We start from the raw sequence: 22,458 nt of genomic DNA on the forward strand, positions 1-22,458 counted from the left end.
CAGTTTCCATCTTTGTTCCTCTTAGCTCCGGCAGTTGGCTGTTAAAGAATCAGGTGGTTGAGGACAAGAACATGGCTACATTACTCATGATGGGGACATGAAACACAGCAAGCAATTATAGAGCGATTAACTTCCCATCAGTTTTGGGGAGAGTACACAAAACAGATTTGCAGGATTTACAGAGAGACACCAGGCAAACGTAATTTGGCTACTGGTGGCTGGTGGAGGTTTATGAGAGGGAGGATTTGCATGAGCAACTCAATGGAGGGATTTTGAGGACAACGTAGTTGGCAAACATAATGCAGTACATTCTGTCCTTGGGGAGACAAACAGTTTCATGCACTACCAGGTCCTAATATACTGATTAAAATACGGGTTTGTGGAGGAAGGGGAGGAAAAAAAAGAAAAAACAATATGGGTTTGTGTCACAAAGAATACTTTTTGAAAAAATCTATCGTACTGAAGAAGACTGGCTCTGCCTCTAATTTACAAAGTGTGTTTTTCATAGTAAGGAATCTTACTAAATAGTTATTTTTTCTATGGTGCAGTAGGATTGATGTTACACTACTGACATTTCTCTAGGGAATGCATTCCATAATTTAATATATGTTTATGAGCATCACATATGGTGCTAGGTGATGGGGTAAAAATAGTGCACGAAATCTTGATCGAGTTCCTGCCCTCTTGTAGCTTGAAGTCTAATGGAGCACATAGGCATTAATTACATCATAATTCAAATAAATGTAAAATTATAACTGTGATAAAGAAAACATATGGTGCTTCCATGAGAGTAAATGATAGCAGAATTCGATAAGAAAAATCCAAGTGAGGCAATCCCCAAGTTTTTACATATTCATATTTAATTTGAAAATTCTCAAATTAGTTTATTACCATGGTCTTGTTTATTCTCTCTATTCAATTTTCTAGAATTAAGAGGATTTCCAGTTCAATTTCTAATTCTATGTCTGAATCCACTCTCCTCAATGATATCTTTCCTTTCCAAAGACAAGAAACTCATTCTTTTCTAAGATAGTTGATACCAAAGGCACAGTACTCTTATTTGAAGATAAGCATCTGATGATTTCATCTGTGCAATCTTTCATCCTTTGTCTTGTGAGAGGATTCTAACTTTTCTTTGGGGAGCTATACCTTCCTATGTTGCTAGAAATGTCAGTCCAGATCCCTACTATTCCCTGGCCAAGAAGTGAATCATTTTATATCCTTTCAAACAAAGTTCTCTTTTGTTCGTTAGTCAAAGATGCTTTGTTTCTTGCAACCAAATACATATACTAGATGAAGCATGTTTAAGAAGCAAACCAAATGTCAAATATATTTCATGGAAAAGAAGATACATTAGCTGATTGGAGGTTTTGTAACCATACTCTGATTAAATGAGCAGTACCTGATTCTGAACTGCATAGATTTTATTTTGAGGAGTTGGATTGCTAGGACATTCTAAAAAATATACAAGAAAAATATAAAGTTATGGTTTTCACCAATATTATATAACCAAAAAGCATTTTGAAATGTTCTGCGTACGTTCATGAAAGCCGTCTGAATAATAAAGCTCAAGGACTCTGAAATGAATATGGAAGCAAATGAAAAATTTGGATGCTGAAATATGGGGCCTTCCTACCTAGAAATATTAATTGCAAATATATCCTCATGCCAGATAATCATTCTAATTTGCAACTGCCACCTTGGCACTGCCAGAAATCACCATAGCGATGATGGTCTGGCATTCTGGCAAAAGTATCACATTAGAGCTGCCATTGACAGCTCACATCCCTGTCATGAACTCAGTTTGATTTTCCATGCATGATTCCTTCTTGTTCATAGACTTAAGTAGATCTTCCAGCCTTTATAATGAGGAAGGTTCCATTGATAAGAGTACCAGCTTCACAGTGAACACTGGAGAGTTTATAGTTCAGCAACATTCTGGGATAAAAACTTAGCTATGGTTTTAGCTTTCACAATTTCTGAAGGTTTCTCCTTATTTAATTATTTGTATGAGTATTTATTTGCAGCACTGATGCCTCTGATGGTCTTAACTACTTGATTAGAAGTTTTCATGCTTATAAATCTTATAGGTCCATTTCGATTGCTATGCTTGTATTTTTACTGACCTTAGAGTTTATCTGCTTATCCTTTTCTTTCTTTTGTAACTTAAACATGCTGTTTTCTAAAGAAATTGACTTCTATGAAAAGCTCAATTTAGAACTTGGTTTTTTAAAAATCATATAATGATAAAACTCTAACACATGTGGATTTTTAAATAAACAAAGATATACTCTAATTGACAGCATCTACACAATTCAGCTTCCTTTGGTTGCAATACCCATGAACTATTATAGGTGTCTTTCACAATAAACATTAGTACATGGTAATGTTCCCTTGCATTCAGATTAATATCACCGAACGTTTTTTGAAGCTGTATATGAACCCCCATTTTAAGAGATCATCAACCTAACTGCACAAGAGATATACTCTCCTGAGTAGCTTACTCCATAAGACTTTTCTTTCACTTTATACTTTTTCTTAACTCAAAAGTGTCAGTCTTTGTAACCCTTTAATTTCTGATATTAGAGAAAAAGTGATGTGTGAAGCACATTCATGATATTTCAGATATTTAAGAAAAACGAGGACAGAAAGCAACCTCTCCATCTTGAGCACCTGCTGTATCCCAACAACTCTCCTAGACCCTTTAAGTACTTGGAACATGCCAACTCCGATAGCTCTGAATCTGGAAAAACTTATGTTTAGATTTCGAGTTGTATGATCTGAAGCATAAAATCCAATCTACTTTTAGCCCCAGTTTCAGTAATCAGACTTACCTTGCAGGGTTACTTTGAAGATTTAAAAAAGAATATAACGCACTTATCACTGGACCACACAGATAAGTGCCACTTAAGAAATGGCAGCCATTATTATCTGTCTTAATCCTTGCAATAACCCTGGGAGGTAGAAGCCATTATCTCCATTTTACTGATTAGGAAACTGAAGCTCGAGGAGGCTAAGTAACTTTCCCAAGCTTGCACAGGTGGTGAGCAAGCTGGAATTATTTCTGAATCCCCCATCAATCCTCTTTGCATGCTGCTATCTTAGATGTATCTCATAGATTCAGGGAGTATCCTCCTCCTTTAGACTATTCAGGTGTGTGATTATTTCTTGTTCAGATGGAAAGTGAGACAAAACAATCCAGGATGGGTTAGATACTCTCTGTAGTGAGCCTGTAAACTCTATAGGTACTGATTATTCTGCTGCTATCTCATATACTGCAACGATCTTTTTTAGGGCTGGTCCTCATATCTTGTCTCCGAACACTTCATGGGCAGTGACTTATTCATCTTTGTATCCCTGACCCCTGGTACAGTGTCTGGTATTCAGTAGTTGCTCAATAAATGTGTACTGAATAAGTGAAATGAATGAGATAGCATAGGTATATAGGCCAGGGAAGGTGATTACAATACGGAAGGTCATTATAAATGTTGTCTTTTCTTCTTCTTTAAAAGAAGTCTCCTCACTGGAAGGATGGCTCATTTTAACGGCCCACACAGGAGCCCTGCCTCCTCATTCTCATTCTATTGTGCTCCCTTCCTTTTCATACAAGTGGAAGGGACCTGTAGGTGGCCTTGGAATAAACTGCTTAGAGGTTTTCCCTTTTAAATTCAAAAGTGTGAATCATAGAGTTGGAATTTAAGTCTCAATTATAGATAAGAGAAGTATTACTGTGTATGGACTTTTAGAAGCTGAGAGAAACTGTTAAGAGAATCTCCTAACTATAAAAACTTCAAAGGATAGGGCCTGGAAATCATGAGCTGATAGAATTAGAAACCGGTTTGCCTGAATTAACTTTTCCAGCCTTAGAATTTTATACACCTAGACTGCCGTTGTCCATACCTACTAGGATAAACCTGTGGTTATTTTTATTCTTCTTTACTGCTTTGCATGTGAGTCCTGTAGGGTCAGAAAGGTATGATGCCCTTCCTCCCCATCATAAGGGTCGAGGCCAACACTGCCATAACAAAAGAGAGGTTAACAAGAGAAAAACGTAACAGATTTATTTAATCAAAGTTTTACATGACACAGGAGATTTCAGAATGAAGACCCCAAATCAAAGGAAAACTCCATTTCTATGCTTAGATTCGATGAAGAGTAGATAGTCATGTAGAAATGTGACTGGACAAAAAGGGAAAGATCTAATAATAGTAATAATCTGAGTGGGGAAACCTAGCAAGGCCTGTATATTCAGATTCTTCTTGGCTTCTTTGTTGTGGCATTTCTTCCTCCTGAGTCTGGGGCAGGACCCCTCTAGAATGAGGGTCTTGTGATCTACTATGCACAAGGGTATGTCAGAGAATTTCTTTATGGCTGGCTCCTAGACGAAAATGCAGGGGAACGTTAGAGTAATATTTTTGGGTTTTATGGCTTGCATTGGGGGAAAGAGGTTCTAGTTTCTATGACCTGTCTTGGAGAAGAGGAATTCTGGTTTCTTTGACTCACTTTCAGGGGGAGAATGAGGTGTGAGAGACAAGAGGGGAGGAGAAGGTCAGAGAGATCTTGTTTCTGAGGCTGGGCTTCTTAGGTCTTCAATGTCTTTTTTTTTAGCTCAAATTACTCAAAATTCCAAAGTACCATACTTTGGGGTGTTATTTTCTGAACCCCAACATTCCTCTCTCCAGAGTGAGATGTTGAATACTAGCCTTGGGTGAATGTCAAAACTCACATTTAAGGAACAATGCATACTGCAGGAATTAAGCTTAATTCTGAAAGCTGCATTGTGAGAAGGGAATGATTTATGTGCCTTCTCTTGGCCACAGTGCCAATGTGTCTGTAAGATGGAACCTGTAGTCTAATGAATGACACTTGACATTACAGTGTCTATATTTCAAATATGTTTTTATTTGAATAAATATGTCCCTACCACTAAAAAGAAACCAAAGGGTCTGGAAAAACCAAATGCGTTGCATATTTTGATTTTGTCAGTGTCAATCAAGAACATACTTTCGGTAATGCATAATTTTGCAACAGTTCAAATTAAGTAATGTAGAAAAGATGGATACAGTCCAGGACTGAATTGGTCAACATTTTCCTCCAAAAATGCCCTGATTGCCTAATGGAGCACTCTTACTCCTGGGGGTAGGGGGAAGGGTAGGAAGGGGTCTACTATAAATTTCACTGTCTATGTCATAGTTTAGCTGTGTTTACAATGATATTGAATTACTCTAAAATATTTTATCTTACTTGACTATGCTCCTCTAAATTTTTCAATAAAAATTCAAGCTCCCATGAAGATGGGCCATGATTATCCTGCATCTTCTTTTGCCCTCTGCCCACCATCACTGCCACCCAGTTTGAGAAACATGAATTTAGTATATGTGTGGAGCTCATCAGAAACTTCAGAGAAATGTCCTAAAATGTTTTTAAAAGGTCATATAATCTCCATGAAAGAATGTGATGTGGTTCATCTCTATGTTTTTGGAAGAGAAGATAAAAAGTAAATAGCTCTCTCTCCATATATTTTTAACACATAGTAGATATTATTATCTGCTACTGCTTCAGAACGGGTGTCTGAAATTGTGTTCCTAAGAATTTTTTGAGCCAAAGTTCAAGCCAAGACAGACAATTACAGCAACCTGCCTCAGTTCTGATTTAACATCATATTAGGTGATGTCTGATTAAAGTACTAAAATTGAACTCATCTTGATTAGATGTCTCTTTGACTTCTGCTACTGGTACTAGTGGAAACCCAGGCTCAGAACTGGAGAGTCATGTTTTTTCTGCTCCTTTATTCAGTTAAGGACCAAATTGTGCAGATTCTGCCTCTGCAGTGTCCCTTCCTTGCTTTCTTTTTTTACTACCTCCAGGAAGTGGACCTTCCTTAGTTACTAGACTAGCCACTCCTAAATGCTATTTCAACTTTCTCTTCTACACTACTACAATCTATCCTTCCTGTTATGGACATACTCATCTTTCCAAAGCCTAGATCATAGCAAATCATTCCTCACTGAGGAAAAAAAAGCAAAACAAAGTCTTAGCAGTTTTTAGTAGCAAACTAGGTAAAAATTGCTCCTGGACTATAAGACATGCTTTCTAAATTACCCCTATTTTTTTCTTCCATAGCTCCCTGTTTAAGTAAATTTTGACTTCTTGTTTCTTAAGCATGCCACACATTAGCCAATGTCTTTGCCTTTCCCTCCTGGGATTTCTACCTGTCATTTTTCTATCTCCTTGAGTTATATCCAATGTGAATATCTTTGTGATTATCTTTGAAGTGCCACCTCTATAACTGTCAATTTTGTTTTTTTTTATTTCAGCATATTGCGGGGGTACAAATGTTTAGGTTACATATATTGCCTTTGCCCTACCCGAGTCAGAGCTACAAGCATGTCCATCCCCCAGACAGTGTGCATTGAACCCATTAGGTGTGAATGTACCCATCCCCTTGTCCCCCTCCCACCTGCCCCACACCCGATGAATGTTACTACTGATCTGTGCACGTAAGTGTTGATCAATTAATACCAATTTGATGGTGAGTACATGTGGTGCTAGTTTTTCCATTCTTGGGATACCCCACTTAGTAGAATGGGCTCCAGCTCTAGCCAGGATAATACAAGAGGTGCTAGATCACCATTGTTTTTTGTGGCTGAATAGTACTCCATGGTATACATATACCACATTTTATTAATCCACTCATGTATTGATGGGCACTTGAGTTATTTCCACATCTTTGCAATTGTGAATTGTGCTGTTATAAACATTCGAGTGCTGATGTCTTTTTTACAGAATGTCTTTTGTTCCTTTGGGTAGATGCCCAGTAGTGGGATTGCTGGATCAAATGGTAGTTCTACTTTTAGCTCTTTGAGGTACTCCAGATTGCTTTCAATAGAGGTTGCACTAGTTTGCAGTCCCACCAGCAGTATATGAGTGTTCCTGTCTCTCCATGTCCATGCCAACATTTGTTATTTTGGGACTTTTTGATAAAAGCTATTCTCACTGGAGATAGGTGATATCTCATTGCAGTTTTGATTTGCATTTCCCTGATGATTAGAGATGTTGAGCACTTTTTCTATAGCTGTCCATTTTCTATACTAAAGTCTCTGCTTTAACTCAGGTACAGTGCCCAATAACTTTTTATCAAAGCAAGCTAGATTGAAAAATGATTTAATTTTTTTTAGCATTCATTCAAAAAAATTTATTAAATGCTTACTGCGTACCAGGATCTCCACTTAGAGGTGGGCATACAAATTCAACAAGGGATTTGGTCACAGAACATAGAAATACCACTACAGTATTTTCTGTATACTTTCCAGAAAGCAAGAATCAGTGCTTCACCATTTTATGAATAGTCAACACTTTGCTCTATTTGTTCTAGGAATGCAATGTTGTCCTGGAGATTGGCTACATGAAAGGATTTTTCCCCGTGTATAATATTAATTAGCCCCAAGAATTTTAGTGATATATGAGTTAATAGAATATTATTATCGTGTATTGACTCTGGGGAGAGTGTTAGCCTTCCACTCTGAAGAGAAGATGCTTTTAGGAGTCCAGGAGTCAATCTGTCAATGGCAAAATGTCTAAGCTGGCCATGGTATGGTAAAGTGTAGAGGGAAAGAAGGCTTTTAGGGAACTTGATATAAATTTAATTAATCCAGCCTGAATGAAAAGAGTGGCAACTCGAGCTCTTCCTCAAGGACCACCCACGAATACAAATAGATTGTATTCAAATTCATCAGCATTTAAATCTGGAAATAATTTTTCTGAACACAATCCATGTGATATCTGCCACATACCTATAATTGCACATGAGACTAAGGGAGTAGCACGAAGCATTTGTAAAGAAAAAGTAATGTCTTAGAGTTTTTTTCTCCAAATTTTGACACCTTAGTAATCATGTAATAACTATCGCAATCAAAGAGCTAACTAAAGAGAATATCCATTGTTATTTTCTGCAACTTATCTTTTTTATCAGCAAATGTTTTGTTAATACTATGGTTTTATGTGTGGAATACTAAGCAGAGAAAGAAGTATCAGCTCAAGGAATCTGCCACCAGTTGCCATAGAGAATAGACAAAAAGAAAAAAAAGAGCAGTTTTTTTTAATGCTTCAGATAATACAATACGATTAGATTTCTTTTCAGTGCTTCTGATTACATAACTTTAATTTGTTGCACTGATGCTTAATTTTAGATCTAGCTTTTTATTACATTTTGCCACTGATGCCTAGTGGGTTAATTCCCACCTCCTTTCCTTTGTTCTAACATAAAAATTTATTGCTTTCAGACCAAAAAAATACATAGTATCACCCTCTATTTTTGCCTACCTGAAGAATTAATATAAAATATTAAAATATCTGTTGCCTACAATACACTAAAGAATCTAAAGTTGAAGATTGCTGAATATTTTCTATTCAAATTTATATTCCTGATAACTTTAAAGGACACAATAAAATATATATCACATGTTAGGTTATGACAATGGAGCTGCATCAGTATTAAAATTTGGTACTTAATCATCCAGACCAGATTCTTTACCATTACTTTGTATCCTGTAGTCTGAATTGTTACTAAAAACAAAAACAAATACAAAAACAAAAGCAGCTCTCCTTGGGCTCTATTCAGGGTAAAACCATTTTTGACCATTGCAGTAAATAAAAACTGCGAGTCTCATTTTTGATACATGATGTACATTGTAGAGCTACAATATTCATCTACATAAACAAAATGATTAAATTACAATTTTCCATGTTCTGGGAGGTTTCTGTAATTTTAGGAATATCAGTTAAGAGTATTGAGTTCTATGTATGTGTCACAAGGGTACAAATGTGCTGGAGAAATTTATAATGTATTATATCCAATTATGTCTGCACACTATGAATCATATACAATTATCAAGATGTATAAGTGCATTTTATATGATGCGTAAACATCATTAATTTTGTGTTTAGCTTAAGCTGCTCAAATGGTATGATTTCAGTAATTTCCAGCATCAATATAAATTCAATGTAAATTGGAAAATGAAAATTTTCATCTTGTTTTATCTATGAAAAGGCATTTACCAAACATAGCAACATATTGAATCAACACTTGCTAGGAATCTGAATATACCACACAGAACCTAAACGATAGGAATCAGAACACTAGATAAGAAGTTCCCAGAGGAAGCCTAGATAACCAGCCTAAGGGTGCTCACAGGATCTGATTTCTAAAGGTAGTTACTTAAGTAAAACCAAGAAAACTGTTTTAAATATAAAAATCAGGAAGCCAACATTCTTACCTCGCAACAAAATAAATTGCCCACTTATCAAAGCATTTATAAAGTAGATCCCTTACTAATCCCCCAAAATCTTAGTTTCATATATACTTAAAGCAATTAAAAATTTAAAAATTTTGTCTACAATGATATGATTTTTAATTTAAAATGTTTGACTTATTAATTAAACTAGTACATAGTACCCTTACATAGCTGCATAGAGTAATATGTTTAAGTAATTATATATGCATTTTAATTTCAAGTAATTAAAATCATAAAATAATTCATAGAAACTTACCTCAAAGTCAAGGTCTGAATATCGTGATTTTCTTCTCTGTTAGGTATTTTTTAAAAAAGAAGGAGAAAAACCAATAACGTTATGTTTAGTCATTCAAACAAAATGCAAATCATTATTTTCAGTAAAGATAATCCTGCTGCTTTTTGTTATACATAGGAATATGTGAAAAGTTTTATAATTTCAAAATATTCCATCCACATTTTTCCATTTTCACTTCGAATTTCTTTTAAAATTGAGGAATATAAAAATATAGAATATTTCTCATCTTGACCTCTTAACTCTAATTTTCCGTTAGGAGAGATTGTTCTCATGAAAATTCACATAAACATTTCAATCTTCAAAGAGACTTTAGGTCTATTAATGCAAAACTACTTTACAAACACAGAGAATTATAAATTGTATAGGAAAAAATCATTGAGTTACCTCAACACCTCCCACCAACCAATCATTAGTCTTCATTTCTACCAAATTCTACCTGGTAAGTCCCAAAGTTCTTTGTAAGTCTCAGCCACAAATTTCTTGAAATTTGATAGTCCTCCATGATAGGAAAGTCTTTCTCAATGTTAGCCCTTAGGAACCAATGTATTATTTCTAATTAAGCAAAACAAAAAATATTTCACACTCCAGAAAACACAGATATACATGTAAATGTCTCATAGTGTTCCTCTATGGCTCTGACTTTGTTATACAGTTCCTGAAATCTAGTCATAGATGAAAATGCATTTAAAAAATAAAATAATGAGGCACTATGCCTGATAAAATCAGGAAACAGGACAAAAATGAAATTAATGCAATCTCAGATGATAAGATGTTCATGATATTGGTATAAAGAAGATATTCTCAGCAAATTTCTAATACAGTTTTTTTTTTTAATTTGGCTTTTTTTTTGGTAAGAGAGGGAATAAAACACAGGGAAAATTAATAAATAATTAAAACAAGTAATGTTCAGGCTGTGAAAAATACGTAAATCTTTGGGCAACTATTTGGTTTTATTCTCCCCCCTGCTCCCATCTCAATTCCTACAACTCTGACTTCAATAACTTAATGGGGAATCATACCCAAGAGAGGTAGGAAACTCTATTCTCTGTTGTAACTGTTGAACATTAGGAGAGACAGAAAAGTACTAATGTATTTTCTTGAAAAATATGATTAAATTTCTGCAGCTAGAGTTCAAATTGTCATTATATAACCAGAGCCGCCCTGTGTAACCTACTCCCCAAAACATGTTTCAGTAGACAGAAGGTGATATACCAAAAGAAAGGTTTCATTTTTAAAAGAATGTTAAAGTTCAGAAATAATTTTATTTTGGTGAAACTGCTTAAGATTAAAAATTTAGTCTTCAAGCACAATCAAGGAGGGGGCGAAGGGGAGACTTCTTTGTTAAATGGCAACTCAGCATGTTGATCTCACTTTCTCCTGGTCTCCAACATCACCCTAGCCTTGCCCTAGTGACGTCTGGGAGAAAGAAAAGTGTATGGGAACGCATTGGACCCTGCCCTCCTCTGCCTTCTCCCTGCCACTATTGTCATCTAGCTGTGCTGTATAAAAACCAAGCTCCAATGTATTTTAATATATCCAAACCACACTTTGGTGCAATAAGCTAGACTAAATGTCAGCATTTCCAGTCTGCTCTTGGATGCCTTGCCTTCTTGGTACTGTGACTCAGCAGGACACTTTTGTCAGTATACTTTAAGCAAAATTCTTTTATATGGCAAAATTCAGGCCTGGAAAAAACTTATTTTTAAGCAATTATTATTAAGCATTAGTCATGACCTTCACATTCCATTTGAAAATTAAATAGTGAAATCTTTATGAAAAAGGTTCAGCTAGCTAGAAGAGTAAGAGGCCCTTCTACTACATGTATTGAGGCGTTCTCTCTTGCCAAAGGTGATACTAGCCATATGTTTCCCTGTTTGTTTCTGAGTACAAGGCTGGGTTGCCTAAGAAGTGGAAATGCTGATAGATAGATACATATTGCTAAAGGCTTCATATTTTATGAGCAAGGGCAAAAGATGGGAACCTAGAAGAACACCAGAGATAATTTCTGCTTCTGAGAGCAGATGTCACCCTATGTTAATGTGAAATATGGAATGCAAATGGATACACTCCTACAAATAGATCACGCTTGCTCTCTTTCCTATTTAATTTTATTAGAATTAAATTCAAACATAAAGTATAGCAGAACTGACAGTCTTGAAAAATTGGACTAAGGAATGAACAAATGAAGCAAGCAGATTTTAATCAAAAGAGCCTAAAGATGGTGGTGAGGGTTGGGGTGGCTGAGAAATAAAGCAATAAAGACTTAAAAATTAGAATGGAAAGTTTTGTGGTGGATTTTTAGAGTCCAAGAAAGTTAAAAATTTATGTAATGTTATTCACGCTCCCACAATACTGACCAAGTGTTGGCGTCATCATAGCATTACTGCAACTTCAAACTCCCAGAGTCAAGCAATCTTCCTGCCTCAGCCTTCTTAGTAGCTGGGACTACAGGCATGCCAGGATGCCCAGTTAATTTTTCTATTTTTTTGTAGAGGCAGGGTCTAGCTCTTGCTCAGGCTGGTCTCAAACTGTTGGCCTCAAGCAATCCTCCTTCCTCGGCCTCCCAAAGTGCTAGGGTTACAGGTGTGAGTCACCATACCCGGCCAACATTTTATTGTTTATAAAGTGCTTTCATCCCTGTGGGATGGTCAGAGAAAATATTATTTATTTTTCCTATTCTATGAATGAGGAAAACTGAGGGCCAATGGAGTTAGAATGACTGGTCCACTTCACCTGGGTCATAAGCAAATAAGCTGGGATTCACACTCAGCACTTCTGACTTTAAACACAGCATTTTTTCCACTATCTCTTGCTATCTGCTCAGTGATACAAGGGTGATATTTTACAGCCAAGATGCCTATAATATTTTGTTGAATGTTACTAGAATTCAGCTAGAATAACATTAGATGATCCAGTCAGTCCAAAGCTGACAGCAGTGGGGCTGAGGTGCTTTCTAAGCACAAAGAAAGGTCAAGCAGATTAACTGTTACTTGCAAACTGTATTTTGAAGAAGGAAAAATTATCAGTTTGATATTCACGTATTTGAGAGAAAAATCTGTGTTGAGTAAAATAACTTAAAAATCATTCTGAGATAGGGTAGCTTATGAGCAGTGATACAATAACAACTGAAGCAAACTTCTCCATCTCCAGATATGACTCTCTCATTGCAAAATCTAGTTTATCTTAAAGAAAGTTCAGGCATTGGGCAATTGGTAATGTACGAGAAAAACCAGAATATTCAATTCTGTTCAGTTTTGGTCTGTTTCCATCCTTGGTATACATGCAGTGTACTGGAAAGTCTTTCAAAGTATTAAGTTTGTTGAAACCATGACTGACTTACATGTTGATTCAAATTTCCTTCTGAGCTCTTTGGAATGCTATTGTAAGGTATGAAAGTGGTCAGAAATAATAGTTGTATGTTTAAAAAATGAGAATAAACTGAGAAAAATGATAAAGCCATAACAATTTTTTCTGATAAGTTGATAACTGAAAAAATGCTACATGTTAAATTTAAAATAAGCCAGAGTGATACTGAAATATTTTACAAAGATATAAATCCCTCTGGCTATTTATCTCTAATTTTCCAAATTACTTGAAACAAATAATCCTTTTTCCCATAATAGGTGATGTTTTGCTTATGCTGTTTCCTCTTCTTAATTTCCCACTTAGAACTCACCCCAACTTGTACTCTGTTCTCAACACTCCACCAAAATTCTTCTTGTCAAAGGTATCTGATGAGCTCTGTCTGGTCAAATTCCAAGGTCGATTTTCTGTTCTCATCTTATTGGACTCTCAGAAGCTTTTAAAAGTTAATAATTTCCTCATGAAAACACTCATTATCTCTCTCTCTCTTTTTCTTTTTCCTTTCCTATTACTTGCAGTAGCTCATTCTCACATCTCCTTTGTTGGCTCTTTCTCATATCCCTGCCTTCTAAATGCTGCCTTCCTGAGCTCTCTTCTTTCTCATATTCTCTCTCATATAACATAGTTCCTTTTCATGATTTTAAATACCATCTTTTAAAGTTCCAAACATCCTTTTCTTCCTCCTGTCTTTCCCATCATAGACAATGTTGGATATCTCGTTGGTCGAGACAGAGACTTAGGAATCACCTTTCATTCCTTTCTGTCTCTCACCCTCCACATCAAATTCACCAGCACATGTCCTGTCTGCTATCTCTGAAATAAATCTGGATCTGCCCACTCCTTTCCATTTCCACTTTAGCCTCTATAGTCAAAGGCACTCTCATCTCTTGTTTGGATTACTTTAGTAGCCTCTTGTCACCCAGCTTTCTGTTCCACCCCATCTTCTACAACCATTGGCTCTAATCCTTTCTCTTTTAAATAACCAAGTGATGGATGAACGGAAGCGTGGATGGATGGGTGGGCAGGTAGATGGAGAAATAATTTTGACAATCTTTTGCTTAACAATGCCCATTTGCTTCCATTGTTTTATAAGGGCTCTGCAAAATCTGGTCTCTTCTTTCTAGTCTAACTTCATCTTAAGGAGCTCTCCCCTGGCTGTGCAGGTCTTTGGAGCCTATGAGAATATGCAAAGATCTTTCTTACCTTGGGACCTCTGCACTTGCAGTTTCTTTTGCCCGAAACATTCCCTCACTCCCCAGCTCCTTGACAGCCATGTTCCTTTTCAACTTTATTTCTTACACTAAATAGCACTTCCAAAGTCTTCCCAGATCACCTTATTTAAAAAAGTCTCTCTGGGGTGCAAAAATATAGTTAGATAGATAGAATAAAAAATATTTGATAGCACAACCAAGTGACTATCATCAACAATAAGTTGGGGTACACTTTAAAATGACTAAAAGAGTGGAACTGGAATGCTCGTAACACGAAGAAATGATAACGCCTTGAGCCGATGGATACCCCAATTACGCTGATTTGATTAATACACGTTGTATGCCTGTATCAAAACATCATGTGTTCCCTATAAATACATACAACTATTACATACCATAATAGTTAAAAATAAAAAATAAAGAAGTCTCTCCCTTACATTCCATAGTACTACCTAGTACAGCACACCGTTTTGGAGTATTCATTGGTTTAATGGCTAATTATCTGTCGCTCCCATAGAGTTTATTCCCCACAGGAGCCAGACCCATGTCTGTCTCGATCATTCTTATACCCCAGCGTCTAGCAGAGGGCACAGTGCAATCCTAGACATTCACAAAAGTATATGATGAATGATTGAGCTGCACTATGGCAGACAAAAAAAGTCAAAAGAATGTGACTTTTTGCTTTTGTTTCATTGTTGTCATTTTTTTCAGGAATACTCTGGGAGAATTTGGTTAAGCAGGTGGACCAAATACTCAAAGAAAACCATTATGAATGGATCAATTGACAGCCGGGATAATCAAGACAATTTACAGGGAGGCAGGCTTACCCCTAACAGAAGGGAGAAATCCTTTAGGATGATTTAAGAGTGAGAAAATACACAACGGTACGAAGCTACGCAGAGGATTACTTAGTGAGTGTATGCAGAGAGGCATTTCTCCATATCTAAGCTTGTAGAATAATGAATAATTTCTCAAAGGGAATACTTCATTGTTTGTGTCACTGTAAATTAAGGTAGACACGACACTAGAAGACTCACAGCAAGTAATAAATTCTACTGACTAATGAATGGCAATACGACTGCCATTAAAAGTTTCTATTCTAGAGTGAGCAAAGAACCCACTTGCAAGGAGAAAGCTCTGATAGCAAATCCATTAAAAATAGCTGTGGGAATGAAATCTGAGAATAATTAATTTTTTAAAATGACTTTTATTCAAGCTAATTTTGTTTGAATGCCTGAATAAAAGGCAAAATTCCCTAATCCAGGAATAAAAACAAAGCGGTAAAGAAGGGCAAGCCTTCCTTTCACCAGACTTACGTGAGGAAAAAATTGTAAAAGAGAAAAAGTTATTTCTGCACATGGTCAGTTTTATAATGGTTTCTGTTAGTAATGGTTTCTGTTAGTAACAGAGTCCTCCAGTTCCAAGTGAGGCCATAACATTTTGTCTAATATCCTGAATATCGATTTAATTCTGTACTCAAGCTTCTTTGCAGAAATTCAGGGCTTAACGGTGATGACATACTAATGACACAATCTTACATCTGAAGTGCTCCTTACCATTTTCAAAGGTTTTTGTGTACATTATCTAATTTGACCCTCACAACAGCTGGAAGAGAGGTACCTGTAATGTGATATTACGACTAAAACATTTTGCCTTTAAAAGCCATTATGTTGAGAGCTCTATAATTCATGTCCAGAGAAAAAGTGGTGTAAAATCTAGCCTAGAACGGTGCCTCTACCCACCCATTTACAAATTGAGAGAGACTTATCTGAGAATGTTTTCAGATACATAGGTAAGTTTATACATACGTAGAAAAGCTTGAGCAACAAAACTTTCTGTTTTTGGTAATAATTTCCTAATGTTCTAACTCTTCTCCGTTATTAAGATTTTTTATTGATAACAAAAATTAAGGCAAGATTTTTCAGGAGAACAACAGAAACAACTTGGGGTATTTACATTTGAGCAAAATGTTTCAAAATAATTCAAATGATAGAGGAACTGAGAAGCCACATGGGGGACCGTAAGGTAACCCAGGCATAGCAGAAACCACTATACTTCCTGGGTTGGACAGACACAGGGAGATGACAGGGTGACTTAAGCCCAGGGGTTGGGGCACCTGGCAGAAGTTGAAGTACTATGGAAGCTGTAGCTAAAGAGAGTTTCTGCTTTGTCCTTCCAAAAGCAGAAACGGATGGGGAGAAATAGCCCAGGTTTTTCTCTTCTCCCCAACCTCCAATTTCTCACTAGTGCTTCCTGTTGGCTGAACCCAGCCAGAAGCCAGTGACACAGGAATCTCTATCAACCTAAAATGATGCAGAGAAAAAGGGTGAAGAATGGATCATGTGCCAAACAGGCCCACGATATGCACATAAGTTGGAAAGACTTTTGAGTGAGAAAGTGTTTATTACTTAGATACAACAGCTAACATCTGTTAACCAGTGTTTCAATGATTTAGAATGAATACTGACCTGTCTACTTACAATGATACAACTATAATTTTTCAGAAAATAAATAAATAGAACACAATCCAAGATTTAAACTAGAATTCATAGTCCTCAAGTGCTTGAGACACATAATACCACTTTTGTCCCCTCTTGCTCCATAGCAAAAACTTAGTGTAGTTTTCCCTGTGTTTTCTCTATAGATGCACCATGCACTCAACACATTTCATTCATTACTTGAAAGTGAATGACTAAAGCGCTCACAACAATTTCATTCTTCTTAATGTTAAGCAAAGCAGTCAGAGGACATTTAGGCTCAAGTCACTGTTGTGAAAAATTCTACCATATTAATATTGCAATTTTTCCATAATTGTGGAGAGTCTAAATCTAAAATTTTCAGAATTGTTTAACAAGTCCATTCTGGGAATGACTATAGTTAGAAAGAATTATATAAGAAAGAGAGAAACAAGGTAATATTAGGCACAAAGGAAATCTAGACATGCTTTCATGCTAAGAAACTTGATGAAGGTATTAAACTTTTTATACTCAATAATTGAGGCTTAGCTGAACAAGCTCCCCTTAAGGCTGGAGCTTTTTTGGTGGCACTGCCTTCGGATTGGGGAGCCTCCCTCCTTTGTTGCCTCTTACTTATTTGAATAATACTTCCACCTACTCAAGTCTCTGGCTTTTCTTCTCACTCAATTTGTTTTTCTTCCCTTGCATTTTCCTCATGAATAGCACATTCTGTGCTACAACTGGAAGCTCTTACCCTCTTCTCTTTCTTCCCTTCCCCACTTCCCATGTTGGCAATTTGCAAAAACCCACTGCTCTGGAGGCAAATCCCTGAATTAACATGGACATCTTTGTATTATATCCTTGAAAGGATCCTGGGGTCCCTGGCCATCTTCAGCTGTGCCAGCTGCCCAGGCTAGAGGTCCCTGCGGCTTTAATTTTCCTTCTCACTCAGAGGGAGAAAAGACTCAAATTGTTCTATTTCTTGGGCATCATGTAATCCACATATTTACCACTTTCATTTTCACTTAATCTTCTAAGACTCAGAAACACCTCCTGACCACTGTTGATCTCACTCTCCATGTAGCTACCCCAGTCATCTTTCTGCTTTTCCGCCGTCACTGTCAGAATACCATCTTCCACCAGTTGACCCAGCATATACAACCTAGCAGAGTCGACATCTCTATGTGACCATGCATCATGCTGCTCAAAAAGAAAGCCATACTACTGGCTTTATCTTCACAGACCACAGTCCTATTTCTGAGAGTTGTTAGTTGTATGCACTGACAGGACAAGAGCTTTAACTATTTCATCTTTACTCACCATAAGACCAAGGGTCTCTCAAGGGTTAAAAAGAACTTTAAAGTTACCTTCATGCTAATATTCATGCTCATTACTCTCTTCCAAACAGCATAAAACTGATCAGGACAGAAAGATTCTATTTCTAGATTTGCTATGCACTTACTCTATAACCTTGAACAAATGACTTTACTGCAAGGATTATAACAATTTATCCATTGCACAGAGGTGTTATGGAGATTAATTAATTCATGTTTTTAGGTGATTTGAGGATCTGCTAATGAAAGATGCTATATAAATGCTAATTTTTATTATTCATTCATATATATTCTCTTTCAGCTGCCTCATAAAATGGTCACCCTAAGAAATTACTATTAAACTCTTTTAAAGAATGAAAATGAGGAACCGAATTTTCATTCTGAATCCTGAATTTCCTTTCTTTTCAAGATGTAAGACTTATGATCTCTAAGTCATTTAAATGCAGATATTTTGGCTGAATTGCAGTTATATATAATGCTTATACTTAATAATAAGGATATAGAGATTCGGAAAATTACAAGCTGAACACAGTAGAACTTGGAAATACAGTCTATTGTTTAAGCACACATAACCTGTACAATATCAAATCCAGTGAGGTTTTTAGGCTTTTAGACGTAAAAAACTTTTATAATGACCAAAATATTTTTAATGCAATTCCATTCAAACCATTTTAGCACATCTAAAAGAGCCATTCTATATAGAAAACTCCCATATGGTCATATGATTACTTATGATGTTATGTTATTATATGCACACTTGCTGAAAATCCTTTTAAAAACTTTTATGATTTTGCATGGACATTTTGTAGTTTGTTCTTCTGTGGTCATTATTGTAGTAGACATGGCTGGTCTCTAGGATATGAAAGTTACACAAAGGGAAACAGTAGCTATTCTGCTAATTCAGAAGGATAAAATATTTTTGTTCGGAAGGAAGCTCCAGACACCTTGGAGTTGAACTCGGCCTCACTGCCCTTATTTATGCCTTTGGTTCCAAGGAATGATTCTGACCTATTTATCCTCAGAAACCCTATTTTGTTTGAGGTTGATCCAGAACTTAGGGATTTATCCCAGATTTTATCCACATTCCCATTTTTGGTCTAGAATTTCCTTGATCTAGTTGGGAAAACTTTAAAATTATCTTACCCATCACATTTCTTTAGCCTCTCTGGACATTTCTTCATTTTGATCTAGTGGAAAGAGTGGCTATGGGGCGAAGGGAGAAACAATTGCCTTTGGGAACTTTTTGACACTTGAATATACAGTTATTAACATGACTTTGATAGAAAGGGCAGGCAACCAAGTATAGTACCTTTCTCTAAATAGTGTCTTATACAATAATCTATTAATGCTAAAACAATTTTCAGTACATATGAAAGAACATATGCATTGCATTGTATGTTGAACATATATATCGGCAGCAGGTTTATAGCTACTCTATAGGCAGAAAAGAAGCTGAGAGAAGTTTACTTGTTTTACTTCTGGTGGTCTTACAAAACCAAAGGCCATGTAGTTGGACCTCAGAATCCTGACTCTTAGTATGCTCAGATTACATCCTTCCTGGCAATTCACAATTTAAGACCAAAACTTTTAGTGGTCATCATTCTGTAAGAATTAAGAGTAAAACATTTATGCTGAACAATATTGATCTAATGAAATAATAATTAAGGTTTATAATCAGTGGAATGGTGGTAAAACTCAGAGAAACATTTCAATTTTGTTATTTTTAACAGTTGCCCTTACACAGAAAACACAGATCTCAGTTTAGTTTCTAATGCCATCCAGACACTACTTTACCCACCAAAAGGATCTTCTGGCACCAAAGAAACATCAGAAATATCTTCTGTTGTTTTTTCTGTAAGTGCACTACTTAGTTTCTGTTATGACAGAATTATGACTGATAGGTATATTTTAAAATATGGTGGTTTCCTTTTATAAGGACATGATCTTGAATAAGGGGATTCTGATGCACTACTGGAAAAACCCATGTCCAGAATCTTAATCCCAACATGCCAAAAATCCTCACATGATACACAACTGCAAAAGCTAATGTGAGTCTTCTTCCCCAACACCAGTGTCACATGAATCAATCTATATCTATCTATATATATTAAATATGAAGAAAAGATTTGATCTTCTATTGCTCACCTCTAAAGAACTCATTGATATCGTTGATCCAGTTTCACTTCTTGATAGTCCTGCATTATCATCCAACTCAGAGGCCATGAAATTCTTCACAGCTGTGCGAGGCTCAAAGGGCAGATTCTGCATATGTTCCTGGGGTGCAAGATGTTGCTCTAAGTTCATACTGAACTGGTCCATTACAGGGGGATTCATATTGAATTCAGGGTTTACTTTGTAGTGCAATAGCCTTTCATGCGGCAAGGTTTCCATGCCGATATTCATTTTGCTTTCCTCTTTCATTGATGGCTGGGTATTTACAGAACTTCTGGGCATCACAATATAGTCACTTTCCATCATTCTTTCTTGAGGATGGACTATGTCCATATCAGCCCCTCTCAAATTATCATCCGTGCATAAGTACACAGTTCTCCGCAATTCACTGTTCTCTTTTTTCAAACATTGATTGCCCAGCTCATTCATATTCATAGGCATGTGCAGACCCGTGGGTTGCTGGATGATAACTTTGGAAATGACGTTTCCAGGCAATGTCGAATAGCTCAGTCCTTCAGGGTTCGTTCCCTTTTCTTCTTCATCATCATTTAGAGAAATCCTGGAGAGTGTTCCTGTTATTGTGGCTGCTCGGCAAGGACCGATATCCTTATGAAGAACTGTGAATTAGAACATAAAAGTTGATAAAAGAGAGTTAATATGTGTTTATTTTTCATTATTATATTCTGTTATCTCTTTTTGTACTAAATAATTTTCTTAGTAAATTAAAAAATCAATTTAAAAATTACCTATCTACTTGTTTGTACATGGTCCAGATTAGACAATCACTCTTTATTAATTCTGGTATGCTCTCATAAATCATAGGTAGCCCACAGCTAAAGTATATCTGAAAGCTGATTAACGGCCTTTCAAGAATCTCAGTGTCCTATCCTTAAGCACCCCTACATAACTCTTCAGGGAAAGGGTGGATTACCAGAGATGCTTTCTTCATGAATCTACTCCAAAGAGTTTTGAGAAAATTATGGATCTATTCACACAAATTTGATTTTTTTCTTAAAAGCTTTCCACCTAAAGTGTTCTAGAAATTCTATTCATTAAAATACTTCTTTAAAAAGGTAATTAAATGACGATGTCATCCTAATGGGTCAGAAATTTCTCCAAAAATTATGTATGTTTAAAATTAATGAGAATTTATCCATTGAAGTCCATATGGTCAAGGTAGGTATAGGATTCAAAAGTAATATCTTTAATTCTATGTAGGAAAAAAAGGAATTTTTTAAAAAGATTAATATATATGCTTGAATGCTTTTATACAGGTATTAAAATTGCCAACTGAGTTTAAGCAGAAAAACTGTATGAGCCTTTGGAATCTCCATTCCACTATAAGTCTAAAAAATAGTGGTTTAGAAAAAAAAGTGTATGTATGGGCCAGGTGCGGTGGCTATAATCTTAGCACTCTGGGAGGCTGAGGCCGGAGGATCGTTTGAGGTTAGGAGTTTGAGGCCAGCCTGAGTAAGAGTGAGAGCCTGTCTCCACTAAAAATATAAAAAAATTAGCCGGGCATGGTGGTGCATGCCTGTAGTCCCAGCTACTCAGGAGGCTGAGGCAGGAGGATCACTTGAGCCCAGAAGTTTGAAGTTGCAGTGAACTATAATCATGCCACTGCACTTTAGCCAGGGTGACAGAACAAGACTCTGTCTTAAAAAACAAAACAAAACAAAAAAAAAAACAAAGAAGAGTGTGACAACTTGTAGTACGAAAAGGAACATGAAATTTAAAAAAAAGATTTCAAAAAGTATAAAAAATAAAAAAGGGAACAAAATGAAAACATAAATGGAACCAAACAAAAACAACCAATCAACAAAACAGTTCAGAATTCTTCATTACAGTTTACTCTTGTTTTGTTTTCTTTTTTTGTCTCTCCATAAAAAGAAAGCCACGATTTATAGATAACAGAGGCAAAATAAGTCAAAGCATGCTTTGCTATGAACAATCATCAGTTTTGAGGGTATGAAAGAATAACATTTTGAAAACATATTCTTGGTAAATTTGGTTTTGAAAGCACAGAAAACTGTGTGAGAGTTGGCTCAACAAGTGCACCTAGTGCTACCTTTTCTACAAAGCAGAGCAATTGTCATTTAAAATTTCATTAAGCACAGATAATTGTAAAATATTTGGTTTATTATCTCCTCATAAAAATTCCAGAAATACTGAGTTTTGCCTATTATCATTCAATTTTCAGCTAGAATCATAATTACTATGCATTAAAGCAGAGGTGGAAAAATAGATTATGAATGCCTTCCTATTACATAGAAAAGAAACCTTTAAAAATATTTCAAAACATGAATCATTCATGTAATATCTGTCTTTAGAGAT

The 22,458-nt window shown here is 36.0% G+C and overlaps 1 protein-coding gene across 1 annotated transcript in view; it reads right to left on the reverse strand.

Annotated features, from left to right (window-relative positions):
• The window catches only part of ADGRB3 (adhesion G protein-coupled receptor B3), an 871,792-nt gene that overhangs the window by 8,273 nt on the left and 841,061 nt on the right, over positions 1-22,458 (reverse strand). Inside the window, 2 exon segments of the mRNA XM_012650418.1 lie at positions 9,550-9,585; positions 20,098-20,741. Coding sequence (XP_012505872.1) covers positions 9,550-9,585; positions 20,098-20,741 — 680 coding nt within the window.

This window comes from Propithecus coquereli, unplaced genomic scaffold (genome assembly GCF_000956105.1).
Source record: "Propithecus coquereli isolate 6110/MARCELLA unplaced genomic scaffold, Pcoq_1.0 Scaffold324, whole genome shotgun sequence".
NCBI classification, from domain to species: Eukaryota; Metazoa; Chordata; class Mammalia; order Primates; family Indriidae; genus Propithecus; species Propithecus coquereli.